General features: G+C 38.1%; 1 protein-coding gene across 2 annotated transcripts in view; it reads left to right on the top strand.

The window, feature by feature from the left end:
• Positions 1–17492, top strand: part of NFX1 (nuclear transcription factor, X-box binding 1) — a 70605-nt gene that overhangs the window by 20287 nt on the left and 32826 nt on the right. For both annotated transcript variants that reach the window (XM_052697658.1, XM_052697659.1), the window contains exons 4-10: positions 3332–3409; positions 4991–5096; positions 13423–13494; positions 14601–14740; positions 15753–15852; positions 15957–16174; positions 17102–17199. In XM_052697658.1, the coding sequence (XP_052553618.1) occupies positions 3332–3409; positions 4991–5096; positions 13423–13494; positions 14601–14740; positions 15753–15852; positions 15957–16174; positions 17102–17199 (812 nt within the window). The remainder of the gene's footprint in view (positions 1–3331; positions 3410–4990; positions 5097–13422; positions 13495–14600; positions 14741–15752; positions 15853–15956; positions 16175–17101; positions 17200–17492) is intronic.

Below are 17492 nucleotides of genomic sequence, written 5' to 3'. Positions count from 1 at the left end.
GCAGATCAGATATTTACTTCTCTTGATATTTTCGATTTGTCTGGAAAGATGGGAGAGATTTGAGTTGCTAGAACTGTGTCTTTCTATTCTGCTCCCTCTGCTGCCTTCTGCTTCCAGATGAGGTTGTGGTCTGTACCAAACCAAAGATAGCTCCTAAGGTAGCTTCTGAGTTTCAGTGGATCTACTTGCCTTTTTTTTCTCGTTTTGTAAGCAGTGCTGTTCGTGAGCCAAAGCTAATCTGTGTGCATTAGGTATTACACATTTTGTTACTTTCTGCTTTTGCAACTAGGATGAAAACTTTTGATGATATCTAGCTGAGAAGTTAAGGTGAGTGTTTTCTGATACAGATTACTGTGTAATATTGACCTTTCAGAAATGGTAAAATGAAACTACCTATCTTGACTCTAGTATGTTCTACAGTTCAAGAGACTGAAATGTTCTTTTTGATGTCTCTCGACATATGTAACATTGTGTGCACATTAAAATTTCCTGCTCTATTGCTGCCTTGGGAAATACTTTTTTTTAGCATTCATTCTTTATTCCAGAAGATATTTTTTGTTCATTGCTTATGTAATCCCCTATGACTCATCTAGATAAGCATGTAAGAAAGAAAGAGTTGCATGTTTGAAACTGCACTTAAAGATCCCTGCTTTCAATACATGTATTCCTAGCTCTTCCTACTCGGGATTCTTTTGAGCCTCTTTCATCCTTTAGGATTCTGGAAAATGAGGAGGAACTTCACTGTGCTTTTACAACAACAGCCATGCAGTGGAAGTGGGCAGGATCTGGGCATACCACCACAAACAAAAATTTTGTCTGAAAATGCTATGAATAGGGCTGCTGATAATATTTACTGACATTTTTCCGTATTTTCATATTGACAAATAGAGATTTTTTTCTTATCTCAGGATGAAGGAGAGGATGACAAATAATAAAATACTTGTCTATTAAAAGGCAAAGATCTGTGTGTATTTCATGTAGACCGTTGCTTTCTTTTGCCTCCTCCTACTTTTCTTTCTTGTTTGTGAGAATGGAGCATTAGTTCTGTATGATCATCTTCATTCTTCATTTCTTTAGGAAGCAGGATTTATGAAGAGGGGTAACAGGAAAGTGGATGCTAGGAGTCATTATTCTATCCTAGTATAATTACACTGGAATCCAGTGAGAAAACCTTAACAATCTTGAGTTTTTGGAAGAAGCAACCATGTATGTTCCTTGAGGCATCTTAGAAGACTGTTTTCTTTGTTAAGGGACCTGATTTACAAGGTCGACAAATATGCTGTTAGAGAAGCAGTTACTTGTACAGCTTGCTCGTCCCCCATCCAGGAGAGATTGCTGAGAGAGGCTTTCTGTCAGCCTCCTGGAGCTTTCATAGGCTTGCCTTCACAGCTTTTGAAAGAAATAACATGAAATAACAATGAAAAATGGAAATTGTTAATGTAATAGTGTGCAGTACAAAGTAATAGTATATGGAGTCCCTTAGGGTTTAGTATGTTAGCTTATGTGGGAGCAGCCAGATAAAGTGCTCACATCTTTTAATCCACTGCTCCCAGTTTTTACCAGCAGCTTTTAACATCTCTCTGAGATGTTTCAATTTATTGTTAAATAAAAAAATCTTCATCAGGAAACAGAAGTTTGTCTACAACATGAACGTGAAAGTATGCTCATACATCATCTGAACATATTGGTGAAGAGAGACAGCGAGGTCTGATCAGCTTATATATTGAGGTACATACATAGAATCTTTGTTCAAAAGTTCTTTCGTACAAGATCACCCACAGGACATGGTTTAGTGATGGTAATGCATCAGGTTCATATCTGGGCTGGATGATCTTGGAGGTCTTTTCTAACCTAAGTGATTCTAGGAGGTCTGCTTTGAAATCAGTGCTTCCTATTTTATTATGTTGGCCTATAATATCAGAAGTGGGTGTTGGTAGGATGGCAGTAGGGTTAACCTTTGCATTTTGTTGCCATGCAGCAGATGGCAGTGAGGGGCAGTCTGACATAGAGGTGTATATGAAGCAAAGACAGGGAACTGAATTCCACCATTTAGAAAAATTACACCCTCTGACATTCGTCAATGCTTGCTGAATGAATATGGAGACTAAAGAGTGGATGTAAGCACAGTAAGGCAGTGGGTAGTGTGTTTCAGCAGTAGTGACAGTAGGTCATCTCCACTGCTGCAGCTTTATAAGTATAGCATACAGGCTCTTGTTTATCTTGTTAATCCTGGCAAAAACACATAGCTAGTGATAGTGACAGTGTTAAAAAGGTATTTTGTAGCTGATAATTCACTCTATCAAACAATGTTAGTGTGTTCTTTGTGGTAGTTTTCATGGAAATGAACAAGAGTGTAAGGATAAGTGATAGTAGTCATGGCTGTTTTAAACCAGTTTCAGATCACCCAAGAAAGTCAGAGGTCCCAGTCTGATAATAAAGAAGGAATCAGTTTCCCCTTTCTGAGGATCAGGGCTTGCTGAACACTGTAGAGGAGGTTGATCTCCAAGTAGAGCTGCTTCCCTTGGAGCTGCCAGCTCTTAAATGAGGTGAGGGAGGAGTGGAGCCAGGGTCCACCCCTTCCAGTAGCACGGATGAATTGTTTCCACCTGTGCTCCCAAGGCTGGCTGTGCCTGTCACCAGCTGCTCAGTCACAGGTTCAGGCTGCACCTAGCAGTTCCCCATATAAGAGGCATTACTTTCACAGTGACCTGCATATCTTCCTATCCAGACATTGGTACACATCTTTATGAATGTATCTTTCCTCACACTGCAGTTCATATTTTCATCAATGTTTCTTTCCTTCCGTCACCATCCTTCATTACTGCCAAAAAACAAGCTTCTGAAACACACAAGTGTGTTTAATTAAATCTAAAGAAGTATATACTATAATATACCAACTTTAAAAGTAGTGTCCTTGTTAATAGCTAGGCTTAGTGACTACTTAAATAAAGCAGATTATTGTGATTTATATCACTCTAATTTTTTCATGTGGTGAAGCAGTACTAAACTGGTCTTCTGTAAGGCATGTAAAGTCCTAATAGGAGGTGACTGTCAATATTCTGTAAAGTAGGTTTTTCTTCTTATAACAGTATATATTGATAGAAAAAATAGAATTTAAAAAATTTGTTCTTGCTTCTTTGTGAAGCAGGAATCCTTTCAGCTCAAATGAAGTACTATTGCTGTGTTTAACTTGATATCATAGATATTTTTATTAATCTGTTTTCTCAGCTCTTACTCTCAAAACCAGGTTTTTTTACCTGTTTTCTAGCTCTTATAGATTCACAAGTTAGGTCTCTTAATTACTTCATATGTTGTTTTTTTTTATCTACAGATAGTAACAGTGGTTGGAGATGTCCAGCTTGTCAGAATGCTTCTACACAAGTTCCTAAAACTTACACTTGTTTCTGTGGTGAGTTTCTTGATTGCTTTTGCAAAGAACAAGTTGTGTCCTTTTGATTCTTTGTTTTTATTTGTTATTTAAATTCTGATACTGTTGCATCTTTGCCTACATCCTTGAAATTTAACTTTGCTTTTTGCATTGCTATTGATACGGGAAGGCTGCTGCACAAAGAATCATGTCTGTATCTGTTGCTTAAAACATCCAAACTAAAGAAGGAGAGAATCATGTTTCCATATAGTTATATAAAAATGCCTGCTAGAATTGGGCTTTCAACCTGAAAGCTTTCTTTCTGTAGGTTTGAAATAACTTGTGTCTCATTTCTGTGGCACAACACACCAGAATAATACACTGTTCAAACTGATGTTACTGTAAGAATACAAATTGGCTATGTGAACATGTAATAATTACTTAGCAAGTTTGTCATTTGTGTTGATCAAAGACATGTACAGATTTAATAGAAAAGAGTACTGGGACTGTTCAGTTTTATGTAGATGCGTATTTAATTTTTTCAGTTAACGTGTCACTGATAATTTTCAACCTACTTCCTACCAAGTAGTCCTCTTTGAGGTAAGCCAGTAACTGGGAGTTAATGAACTTGCCCTTAAGAAACTAAGCCTATGCTGTGATAGGTAACAGTTTTATCTACTGTTCTCCTTATCTGAACACTTCAGTGTGCCAAATAAGAGCAGTGTAACTACAGGTAAATACTTCGAGTTATTGTATGACAGTTGTTTGAAATGTGTGAAACCTTACAAGTGTAGGTGGAATGCAAGTTTTTGGGTTTTTTTCCAAATGAAAATTATAATGTAGGCCATCCATCTGTGAAGTAAAAAGGAGATTCTACTTAAACTGTTGAATAGTTTTGGGACATCTGCAGGAGGAACCTCACATTGTCTGCATTGTCAGCATTAGCGGAACACTGTTGGAAAACAAATCTTTAATCTATGTGTAATTATATATTAAGTGGCATTTGGTTTAAGCAGTTGCTTATATAAAGTTATCTTGTATTTGTTGCAGAATGCTGCATTCATCAAAATGTCGACGTGTGGTCCTTAAGTTTGTGTAGAGTCAGATTCTCTTTAGAGAAGTGACTCGTAATTTGCATTGTCATTTCATGCTTTCCCCATTTCCTTAGTAGCTAGATCTTTCTTATTGACAGTGGTATCTTTATTTTTCTGTGCTGAGACAGCAAGGCAATTACATTCTTAAGTTCTCCTGTGTACTAACAGACTTATGAACTAAAGGAAGATTTTCATTTCTTTGCGTTTTATTTTATTAGTCTAATTTAAAGTAAAATATCTGCTAATTAAGGGTCTGCCAAGAGCATAGAAGAAAAGAAAATAATCTGAAGCTTGTTAATCCAGTGGAATTTACTTTAAATGATGTTAAGTACTCATCAGCAACAAAAGATGGAAAAAGAAAAAAAGCATAACATCTCATGTTTTTTTTTCCTCCCCGCCCCCCCCAAAAAAGCCTTTTTTTTAATCAGTATTGACAATGAAACTACTTGTTTCTGGTCTGATATTTCTCCCAGGTTCAGTGTTGCACTCAAGTCAGTGAACATGTTTTTGGCTTTGACCTTTTCTTTAGGTAAGGTACACAATCCAGAATGGAATAGAAATGAAATTCCACATAGCTGTGGGGAACTCTGTGGAAAGAAGAGGCAGTGTTTGGATTGTCCACATCTATGTAATATGTAAGTAATTGTAATGTGAACGTATTGAGAATTTATTTTGCAGAAAGTGAAGGTAAGAACTTGGAGAAGAAAGATATGCCTGCTGTGAGTGAAGGTCAGGTTTGAGACCATGTAAGGAACCTGAAGGTGCACCAATCTGTGGGACCCAAAGAGATGCATCCAAGGGTTCTAAGGGAACTGGCAGGTGAAGTTGCCAAGCCACACTACCTGTCATGTTTGAAAGGTTGTGGCAGTCTGATGAAGTTTTCTGATTGAAAAAGAGGAAAGAAGCAAAGGTTATTTGTATGCGTAAAGTGAGTTCACAGCAGAGGAGGGGCAGGAGGTCAGCTCCAATAGTTGTAACAGCATTTCCATATTACAGGAACTGAACCTACAGCTTAACTTGTTTCAAGAGCTATTGTTCTAGTCAAGAAAATAGTGAAATAAAGTAAATTAAATGTGTATCCAGTAGTCAACAGAAATTTTAGATGCTTTGTTTTCTGTGGAAACAATTGTGTATCTCGATCTGCCGGCAGTGGTTCTTGGTTTGACTGAAGGTCCATTTAATTCTGTTGTTTTTCTTTTCTTTACCTTGCAAATTATTGAGGTTAAGAAGGCATTTCATGTATTCAACTATTTGTTCAGACCGCCAGACTTCTGAAACATAATCCTTGTGGAGATCTTAATCATTATCTATATCTTGAATTAGTTTGTTTTGACACAATTCACAGAATCACCAAGGTTGAAAAAGACCTTCAAGATCATCCAGTCCAACCATCCATTTATCACCAACAATACTCACTAAACCATGTCCCTCAACACAAAATCCAAACGTGACAGTTGATATGCCATATTTCAGTGAAGAGAGGCAAGAAGAGGAGTTTGATTTTCAGTTTTGGCTGTGTTACTTGGATCTTTTTCAGTAGTACAGAGATAATATTATATCTGTAAAGTTAACTGAGTTAGGCCAGTTTTTTTTGTATGAAAGTGAATGATACATTCTGCTTTTTTGTATTCTATTTTGAGAAATTTTTAATGGTCAGAAGCAATTTTTTTCTACTTCTGGTATATAATCAAAAGCTTTTCAGTCTTTTTAACATTGAGGTCTTACAGTTTCTCCAAAGTTTTCTAAAAATCAGAACTTTAATAGAACTTTTTATTTCACATGCACTGTTATGAATAGCCATTTCAATCTTGAATGATTCAATCAATTGAATGATTGAATCATTCTATCTTGAATGAAATAATGTTTCTTTATTGTTTAATGCTTCTTTCCCCTATGGAGAATATTATAGTAGGACTCTTTTCAGACTGTTATTTCAGTGATAGTGCTGCTTTTGTAGTTCAGGATCATACTAGATGTTCTTCACTGTGGTTTGCAGGGTAGGGTTTGAAGTGCTGGTGATTGAAACACAGCTCAGTTTTCAGACTAGGCTTGATCTAGCTAATACTCTGATTCTGTGAAATACTGATTCTCTTGCAGAATCCTGATCTATCTCAGGAGAGGTGTGAGTCTGTGGAGGACCTTTATTACTGGTCTGCAAGAAGTAGATGCCTTAAGTCCTTTGAGAACATCCAGACTGCAGTTGCTGATTTTCGAACTTTCTACGGTGCTTAGAAGAAACAGATGTTGTTTTTCTCTTCTTTCCTGTTGCAGTCTGCATTAGTTGTTCAGTTTCTTATCTGGGAAGTTTTGATCAATGGCAGTAGTTTTGTGTCTCTGCAAGCTGTGTATTTGTACTCCCTGGCATTCTGATCTGTGTCAAGAGCTGTGAAGGTACCTTTTAAAGTCCTGATTTGCTCCCAGTTTCAAATGTTATCGTTCAGCTTGTTCCACATGAGTAAAGCCATGCTGAGATTATCCAGTCCCTGGAGGTATGGAAATGACCAAAGGTGCAAAGAATGTGCTTTGTTCTTTATCTCTTGCTGCAGATGTTATGTGGAATGGATGCTTTTTGTCTTTTGGGCAGCTATCTGGCTTGTGATTATAGTCTGTAGAGGAATGCACTTTTAGCTACAGTGCAATGTGTGGAACTAAACTTTACAACTCATATAAGGTTATAAAGCAGGTATGTTAATTACAGTGCTGAGAAGCACTGGGGATGTTTCTATTATCAGCACTTCAAATATTACATGATTCAGAGTCCATTATATTTCCAAAGATAGTACATATTCATCAATTACGCATGAGACAATTAACATGTACAGGCCTATGTCAGGTTGTGATTTATGAGGGCTCCTAGTCTTCTGTTCTGTGGTCTCCTCCACCATCTAGTGTCCTTTCAGCATTATGACAGTCCAACCACCAGTCTTTTACTTCATCCAAGGATCTTCCTCACTTGTACTCTAGATGAACTTTCTTCATCGACACATGCTCTGTAGGAGAATGCCTATTGTAAGTAACTTATGGGTACTGAAATCATAACAGTTGTTCACTTGGCACTTGCTCATTACTTCTGGACATCTGCTTGTCCTTGGATAGAGATAAGATTGGCAGCCTGTCTTTTGATTATGTACACTGAAGTGTAGAAGATCAGGAGGAAAGCAGAGAGTATCTTGACGTAATCCTAGAGAGAGACAATTTGGCCTTGTGTGGAGGCCCTGGCTTTCATTATTGTGTTTCAGCATCTAAAAACTCTTTCTATGAGGGTCTCTTACCAAAACAAAGTAGCCTTCCAACATATTATCTAGTCTATAATACTACATCTGTACTATTCACAACATCTAACAACAGTTTTGCAAGCAAGAATTAATCACATAGTACGACAATTTATTTCTTCTAATACTACAAAGTATTTCTAAAATAGGCTACTAAAGTGTATGGTATTTCTATGTTTTTTCAAGTCAGCTACTTCTAAAAACAAGTTACAAAATATATTGTGCTCTACTTCTTCAAATTAAGTATTTGAAACTATCATAGACTCACAGAATGGTCTGGGTTGAAAAGGACCTCAATGATCATCTAGTATCAACCCCCTGCTGTGTGCAGATCACCAACCAGCAGCCGAGGCTGCCCAGAGCCACATCCAGCCTGGCCTTGAATGCCTTCAGGGATGGGGCATCCACAGCCTGCTTGGGCAACCTGTGCCAGTGCCTCACCACCCTCTGGGGGAAAAACTTCCTCCTAATATCCAACCTAAACCACCATGAGGTCTCCCACAGCCTTTTCTTCTCCAAGCTAAACAAGCCCAGTTCCCTCAACCTTTCTTCATAGGAGAGCTGCTCCAGCCCTCAGTATATGTTGGACACTTCTTTTCATGTGGGAATTGTAGTGTGAATGAGGATGCACTCTACCACCATCTGCTTTATGAAAACACGAAGAGAAACCTGGTTCCCTCTCACTGTTTCAGAGTGATTGAGTTAGAGGTGTGAAACTTTTATCATCTAAATGGATCGTTAGTACTTCATCCGCTTGAAGACTTCAGCGGATGTAGAGGTCTAGATCATGATCTATGTCCAGACGAGTTTTTCTCAAGAGGGTTCTCAAAGGTATACTTGTCATTAGGGCCAGGAGGCAGTGTTATTGTGCTTGCATGAGTTTAGGTGCGCTCAGAAAACCGTCTAGTATTTGTTTAGATTGTGGGTTTGTTCCCACAGACTTCTGCAGGAAGTCAAGGTTTATGATGTTAGGTTTTTGGACCTTTGTACCACAAATGCCTTTCTGTTCTGAGACCTTAAATGCTTTTTTTTTTTAAAAAAAAAAAACCTGTTTTCATCTTACTGTCAAGACTTTCACCTTATATTCTAAAGTGAGGATCAGTTTGCGGGAGTAAACTATGCATGCTCTTCTCAAATTAAAAAGTGGTTGACTAACATAAACGATCTGTCCACCGTGAGTCTTTGATGTTCACAATATTGCCCCTTTTTTCCAGCATTTAATCCCATCTATTCTTTGAGTTTTTTTACAGTTAAGTGCATGGTGCTACCATTTTAAGTGTATTGCCTTCCAGTTGATCAGACCTGGGTTTTCAAAAACCGCAGGTAGTCTATCAACACTACAGTTAATTGATGAGACAATACCAGGATTTCCAGTGCAAACATCGTTCCCTTTTCTCCTCATATGTGACATCAGAGGAACATTATTGTCATAGCTTTGTAGTAGGATGCTTGTATTTCCTCCATCTGGCATATAGATGAGAGGTGCAGAGCACAGGAGGTGTTATAGTCTAGCCTTTGTAATGGTGATTTAAACTTAAGCCTCTTTGCAGCTACAGGAGGCTTTTGCAAATGCAGGCTCTCCTACTGGGGGCTTCAACCATCCTGACACCTGCTGGAAAAATAGCTGTGTGCTGCAGTCAATCCAGAAGGCTCCTGGAATGCACTGAGCTTAACTTTTTAAGTAATAGATAGCCCTGCGAGGAATCCCCTCTTGCATCCCCCTCTGCAGTACTGGACCTGTTGCTCACCAATGCAAGTAAACTGATTCGTGATGTCAGGATTGGAGGCTGCCTGGGCTGTAGTGGCCATGTGGGGATGGAGTTCACCCTCTTGATGGATAACAGACAAAATCAGAATGTTAAGTTTCAGGAAAGCCGCGTTCCAGCTCTTCAGGGACTTAGTCAACAAAACTCCCTGGAAACTATCCTCAAAGACAGGGAAGCAGAGCAGAGCTAGCAGATCTTTTTTAAGGAAGCTTTCCTTAGGGAGCAAGATGTCTCCTTCCCCAGGCGTAGGAAGTCAGGAAGGCAAGAGACTGGCATGGCTGAACCAGGACCTGCTGGTCAAACTATAGAGCAAGAAGGAAGTGCATAGGCAGTGAAAACCAGGTGCACTGGTAAGAGTATAGGGATGCTACTTAGCTGTGCAGGAATGGGTCAGGAAGGCTGGACTTGGCAAGGAGTGCAAAGAGGAAGAAAGGCTTTTACAAGTATGTAAACCAGAAAAGGAATGTTCAGGAGGGTGTAGCTCCCTAGTGAGCAGTACAGGCAAACTGATGACAACGGACAAGGAGAAGACTGAGGTACTCAGCAACTTTTTTGTCTCAATCTTCACTGGCAGTTGTTCTCCATAAACACTTCGAGTGAACAGGATGGAAGATAGCAACTGGTGGAACAAAATCAGGTTCATGATCCCTTGAAGAAACTGAACATCCATAAGTACATGGACAAGATGCATCCCAGAGTCCTGAGGAAGTTGACTGATGAAGTCACTAAGCCACTCTTGATGATATTTGAATGGTCATGGCAGTGGGGTGAAGCCCCTGGTGACTGGAAAAAAGGCAGTGTAGCAGACATTTTTAAGAATGGTAGAAAGGGCAACCCAGTTGAGACAAGAAGTGAGGTAAGTCTGATGGGCTCATCAGGGAAGATCATGGAGTGCATCCTTCTAGAAACTGTGCTAAGGCACATGGAAGGTAGGGAGGTGATAAGAGACAACCAATATGGCTTCACCAAGGGCAAGTCCTTCCTGACCAAGCTGGTGGCCTTCTATGATGGCATAATTGTGTTGATGGACAAAGAGCCACTGATGGCACCTGTCTGGACTTCAGTAAGGCTTTTGAAATAGTCTGTCACAACATCCTTCTTTCTAAATTGCGAAGATTTGGATTTGATGGATGGACATTTCAGTGGATGAGGAACTGATAGTGAGATCTAACCCAGTAAGTGATGGTGAATGTCCAGATGGTCAGTGTCCAGATTTACGTGGCTTAATGTCCAGATGGAGAACAGTAACAAGTAGAGTCCGTCAAAGGTCGATACTGGGAATGATGCTCTTTAATATCTTCATCAGTGGGATTGATTTTGCAGATGACACCAACCTGTCTGGTGAGCTTGAATGACCTAGGCAGTTGCAAGCAGTGGACCCAGGAGAACCTCACAGGTTTCAATAAATCCAAGGGCCTTGCACCTGGGTTGTGGCAGCCCCTCCACTATCAATACAAGGTGTGAAAGAATAGAACACAGCCCTGCTGAAAAGGACTTTTGAATACAGGTGAATGGCAAGCTGGACATGATAAGTTGATAGCAAGTTATTTTATGTCTTTAATATAAATGCATAAGTCTGTGTAGGACTGCCCTGTGTTCTTCCCGAATCTTGTCAAGGATAATTTTAGTTCCCAGGCTGGCAGTTTTTCCCATTAGAACCTGTACACATCTTTCATGTTTTCTTTCAGCTAGAATCGGAAGTGTTTCCTTAGCTTTTGTGACCCTGGTGGTTTTGGATTTCAAGATTTGCCATCTCTTTTATTATTGTAAGGGATGTCTGAAATTTGTGCTCTTCTTTCAAAAGTTAGGTTATAGAGAGCATTTCTTCAGTCTACTTTTGTCTACAGCCAGTTTATTCTAGTCTGTTGATCCATTTGATAATTGCTTTGTATTGAAGTGCTATTTTGAATACTAATTCATATTATGGATTTTTTTTTGGCTGCACATATGTTTGTTTGTTTTAATGGTTTACTGATTCCCAACCATGTATTTTCAATGCATGTTTGTTTTTTTTTTTTTTTTTTAAAGTGCAGTGGTGTAGGTGACATTGTTTATGTTAATCTACTTTCCATAGTGTCCTGGGCTTTTTATTTTCCTGTGCTATCACATTTGTTGAGCTTTAACTTTTGCCATGCTGTTAGCATTTCAGTATGCTACTGACAAAATTTAGTTGGATTGTTGCATAAATGTGGAGTTAAATAATCCATTTTGGTGAAAATGAGCGAGGCTAACTTACTGTGTTTTAATAATGAATCTGTGAGTAATATTTGCTTAGGTTATTGAAATAATTAGTATAAACAGCTCAGTGGGCAGGCAAGCAGCTCCTCAAAATGAGAGTAATTTGCTTGTGTCAGCTGTGGCATGCTTTAGAAAATTAGTTCTCTTCACATTTAAATATGCTGAAAACTATTTTAGATTTTTAGTTTCTTCATCAGTCTAGCATCTAGCTTAAAATGAAATAAAATGTTCCAAATAATAAACGTAATGACAAACCTCAGCTTTTTTTTAAGAGTTAATCATCTGTGTAGACTTTGAAGTTTCCCTGCCAACTGGCATTGTGCTGTGCCTTTTGAGGACACTTGAAAAAGTTCTTATAAAGGCAGTAACTGAAACTTCGTGCTCTGTTAGTTTAAACCTTACTGTCTGGTCTTTCCTGATAGGTCTTTGGTGCTGTAATCTTCACAACAGTTATGGAAAGTCCTTTGGGACTGTATTATCAAATAAAACACTTCTAAGCAGATAGATACAGGTTATTTTTTCTTACGTCTAGCTGTACCTTTACTCCCAACCCTTCTAGTAGGTTAGTTCTCTGGAGCAGCACCAGCAATCATTTGTGAAAAAATCATCCATGCTAGTGACAAATAATGAAGTTTCAATAAAAGTAAGACTCTGAATTCACTGAACAGAACATAATACTGAGGTCTCAGCATCTGTCTTTGCATTCACTTTGTAATGCTGTAACGGAAATGTTGTCATAGCCTGAAGCAGAGATTGAGCACCTGATGGGAAGGCAGGGCCAACCCAGGAGAGCTCAGATGCATGCAGTGCGCTGAGTGACCTGAAGGAGTGGAGCCAGGATCCACTCCTTCCCAGACCTCATTCAGGGGTTGGCAGTGGAGACAAGGGTATCTCTCTGGAGATGTCTGTGTGTCCGGGGAACCTTGTACAGGCTTTCTGAAGGTAAGCAGCTGCTTTCTCTCTGGACTTACTGCTGTCACGTCTGAGCGGATCTTCACTTAGCTGCAGCCTGGGATCTTGCTGCTCTGCTGTCTTATTGCATTTTCTATTGTGTTTCAAACACATTAAGTGTATTTTTTGTCTCTCTTTTAAAAACACCAAAATGTGGAGGCACTGTCTGTCTTTACTATAGCTTCTGCATAAACCAAGTCATACTGTAGTTGCTTGCTAAATAAGAAGTGTGTGAGTGCATGCATCTTCAATCCATCATTCCATGAAGAATTTTTATTTTTTAAGTTAGAAGAAACCGTAGCAGGGAAAATTTGGTGAGGGAACTTTTGCTGAGGGAAGTGAATGTGTTAATGATTTGTGTGTGTAATATTTGAGTGTTACCCCAATGGGCACAGTTGAGCTGATGCAGGCCATCTGCTGAAATGCAGGATGTGAAATACATAACAGCAACGTTATTGACTTCACAGCAACAGCAGTATGGAATATTTTGTTCAGCCTCACTGTCTGAAAACTTTTGAGACTGACGCATCTATAACCATTTCTAATATTTTTATATGATTTAAAATGATTTCTTATTCTGCAGGAGTAAACTATATACATCCAGAGTTTTGAGAATGTACTGGTTCCTAAAACTTTTCTGTATTTTTGGGGTAACTGTATTTTATTTCCCCAGGAGTGTAATAAATTTAGAGATTACTTTAAAATTTCATTTGCTTTTTTGTTTCATTTTTAAGCCTGTGTCATCCAGGACCTTGTCCTTCATGCCCAGCCTTTGTGACAAAAACATGTGAATGTGGACAAACAAGGTGAGAATATTTCTATTATGGAAACAAAAGTTTATGTAATAGTAGTGTTTCTTTTCTGAGCTATAATTAATGTTTATATAATTTTTGTTTATTCCAGTCTTGAAGGCTGTCTTTTTCTTGCGTGTCTGATGCATGTGTTGTCATTTTCAGCAGCGTGACTGTACTGCCCATACTTTGTGATCTTTCATGCTCGGTTGCTCTGAGAGGAAGTTATGACTGATTCTATGTAATAAAATATTTGCCCATGTTTCAAAAAAAAACACATATTCAGTGTTAGCATTCCTATTCCTGTATCCTATTTGCAGGTGGAGGCACTTAATCTTCAGGGGAAAATAGATAAATTGTAGATAACTGTATTTTATTTTACGTAAGATTGATTCATTGAATTGTAAGGAATAGTTAGTAAAAGAAGAGGCAATTCTAACTGTTTTTCCCAAATGCATGCAAATTGCTGTTTGCTTTTTTTTTTTTATAGTGCTGCATTTAACATTTAAAACATCATTCTAAGTAGCATTTTGTCATACGTGCTGTAATAGCATCCAAGATGCACCTCAAACTTCAAGTTATTTTCAAATTGCTATTTTGCACATCTCATAGTGGGTAAAGTCAGTTGTTGCAACTGTATAAAGACCAGGAAATTTTTGAGTTTTAGAGTCAGAATATTTTATAATAAAATGCAGTTTATGTTGGTTGTATTCACATGCATCCTAGGTAAAAGCAAACAAAAAAGCTTAAACTTGAATTCTTCTGCCTTTCCTTGATTAAGCAGCTACAATCTCTGGGAGATTTAAATTCAAGCTACACTGATGTGGGCGGGGGTGGGGGGGGAGTATTCTTAGTTGTGAAAAATGTAGGCTGCATCACTATTAATACTCATATTACTGTCTTCATTGTACCCAGTGGACTTCAGATCATTTAAAGCTGTAGGAAAGATTTGTGTAATGGTGTAATGGAAATATCTGCTCTTGGCCCAATGCGTAGCCATACTTCAAGTTTCAAAATATGTCTTTTTTCCCCCATTTTGTTGACAGAAGTCTGTTATGCTTTTAAGTAAGTTCTCTGTGGATTTAAGGTAGCTGACAGAGTGTGGTGTCATTCTTCTGCAGTCATTCAGTTCGCTGTGGCCAGTCAACAAAAATTCATTGTTCCAATGTATGTGGAAGTACTTTAAACTGTGGCAAGCACAGATGTACTCAGGTGTGCCATGCAGGAGAATGTTTACCTTGCCAGCTAAAAGTACAGCAAGGTAAGTATCAGAATGCCTTACACTTTTCCTCCATGATATATGTATACTAGGAAAACAAGAGGTGGGGAGGAAGAGGACTTTGCCATGAGGCAGGGCTTTACTTTGAGGTAAGATCTGTTGCTAGAATATTTAAAGACTGGAAAATTAGAATTGCTATATATTAAAATAGGAATATGAACATGGCTAGAAGAATTCTGCTGTGAGGTTTAGGATGCTGGAACACACATTCCGTGAAGATGGGTAGAACTAGTTACTTTAGGTTGAGAAGGCTTAGGAAGGACTGAGTCTTTCAGTAGCTTAACAGGAGATTATCAAGAAGATGGAGCCAGCCTGTGTATGTATGTTAACAGGACAAGACAACAGGCTAAACTGAACTGGTTGTAAGGAAAAACTTTTTTTGTGTACGTGGGAACTTGGAGTTTTTTAGACCCAGCTGAGTAAAACAGTGAGTAATGTGATCTGATCTCATTGCTGGCTCAGCTTTGAGGGTTTGGATTAGCTGACTGTTTCAACCTGAATTGACCTGTGATCCTACTTAAGATTACATCATTCCAAGACTTTAAACACTATGGAAAAAGAATGGAGACTGACAAATCACCTTTCAACGAAGTACTCATGAGTGCTGCTTAAAATTTTCTAAACTCAGTTGTGGAAAGGAAACTATATCATACTTGTTCCAGTATACTAAAGCAAATACAGTTTTCTAAATAAATAATTCAAAAAATATTTTCATTTTCTTGACATTTTTAGGTAGTACTTAACTCGTAACGTATACTACTTTAATATGAAAACTTTTTGTGAAGCTATAGATTCCCCTTTGGTTTTTGTCTCATCAAAACAAAAGTGGTATTTCAGAATCCATAGGATTGAGAAATCTCTGAATTAAATCTCATGTACTTAGGAAAAAAAAAAAAGGACTATTTTTTGCATCTCACAATTTTGCATTTGCTTTGTTGCTGTGTTTTGTCACTGATACTTTTATTGTTTTCTGTGTAACGTTGCTTTCTTTTAGTGTGTTACTGTGGGAAAAACTTCAAAGAAGTGTTGTGTGGGACAAAGGAAGAATTTTATGATGGATTTGGGAGTTTCTCGTGTCAGAATACGTGTGGCAAGTAAGTTCACTGTAATTTAGGTTTCTGAAAAATTAGAGGTCATTTTGTTCATACTTAGTGGTCATATCATTGTAATTCCCCTTTTTTTATTATTTTTTTCACAGAACATTAAACTGTGGGAGGCACAACTGCACACAAGTATGCCATCCTCAACCTTGCCAACTCTGTCCACGACTTCCACAAGTAGTTTATCGCTGTCCCTGTGGTCAGACTCCTCTTAGCAAGTTACTGGAACTAGGATGTATTGAACGTAAAATATGCACTGATCCTATCCCATCATGTGGAAAAACGTGTGGCAAACCTCTTTCTTGTGGTAGCTATGGTAATGAGAACTTTCTGTATCAGAGTATCAAAAAAACATCTCACGTTATTTTAAAAAAAAAACAACTTTCATGTCAAAGATATTTTTGAGGATTTGAGTATGAGTGCTACTGCAGAGCCTGTGAGATAGGCTGTATTTGTTCAAAGGAATCATCTACAATAGCTAGTTCTAAAATTTTGTTTCCATAGACTTTCATGCTGGTGGAACTGTAGGAATTTCTTGCTGTTTGTGTCTCTTAAAAGCCCGCCTAGATCTTCATTGTTGATTTGAAGACTGGTAGAGATAAATGATTTCGCTTACAACCTTTAGATGCTGTTATTAAGCACTCATTCACTGTGGCCACAAAGAGAAGTGTGGCATTAGGCCATGAAGTGAAATGTGATGTTGGGCAGTAGAAAGGAAGAAGTTATTTACAGAACTAAATAGTCTGTTCAGTGATTGCATTAATTAAATAAAACTATATTTAACTGAGACTGTATGACACTTCAATTTTATAAAACTACATAATTAATCATAATTTCTTGTACTTGAAATTCCACTGAAGTGTAATTTACTGCAGTTAACTCAGGGAGTGAAAGATGAAGGTATGCATAAGCCTTTTTCATTTAGGATGAAAAAGAAGAAAGAATTATGTACTTAAAATTTGTGAAAATTTAAAAATATATATATATAAGGTATTTGTGCATTATCAGTGTTAATTGTAGACTTAACTGTTTAGTCTACATGTTCAGGATCATAAAGTTCCAAATAATAGAAAAAAAAGCAACTGTGAAATCCTTGAACTCTTGTCTGTTTGAGCCCATATGTCAGAATGGAAACCCAGCTGCCAGTAGGCTTGGTATCTGCAAACTGTGGTGCTCCAGATAAATACCTTGTTACTGATCATGCATTTTATTTACTTTAATCTTTTTACTTTAATTTTGATAGAGTTGCTTCATACATGTGAAAGCCTGTGCCATGAAGGAGACTGTAAACCATGTTCTCAAACATCAAATATTTATTGTAGGTGTGGCTTCAAAAAAAAGGTGAGTGCTTAGAGCTTGACCAGGAAAACAGCAGGTAGTTGGTGGGTTTTGGTTTTGTTTTCTTTAAGCTGTGGAGAAAAGGAAGGTAAGAAGGTGTTGTTGCCTCTGTAGTTACAGGGGTGTCTGCTATGTTAGAACTGATAGACATCAGCTAGATATGCTGTGAAGGGCCAGTGTGGGCTAATTACCATGAATACAATTTCTGAAGGATTACTGCAGTACTTACAGAATTTTCGTTGTTTAAGCTGGCTGCAAAGCCTGTATTGTCCTGCAGTAATGATGTGGTGCAGAGA

Source organism: Tympanuchus pallidicinctus, unplaced genomic scaffold (assembly GCF_026119805.1).
Source record: "Tympanuchus pallidicinctus isolate F22 unplaced genomic scaffold, pur_lepc_1.0 scaffold31, whole genome shotgun sequence".
NCBI classification, from domain to species: domain Eukaryota; kingdom Metazoa; phylum Chordata; class Aves; order Galliformes; family Phasianidae; genus Tympanuchus; species Tympanuchus pallidicinctus.
Note: the sequence above shows the minus strand (reverse complement) of the source record. Positions and strands in the feature narration are given on the sequence as shown.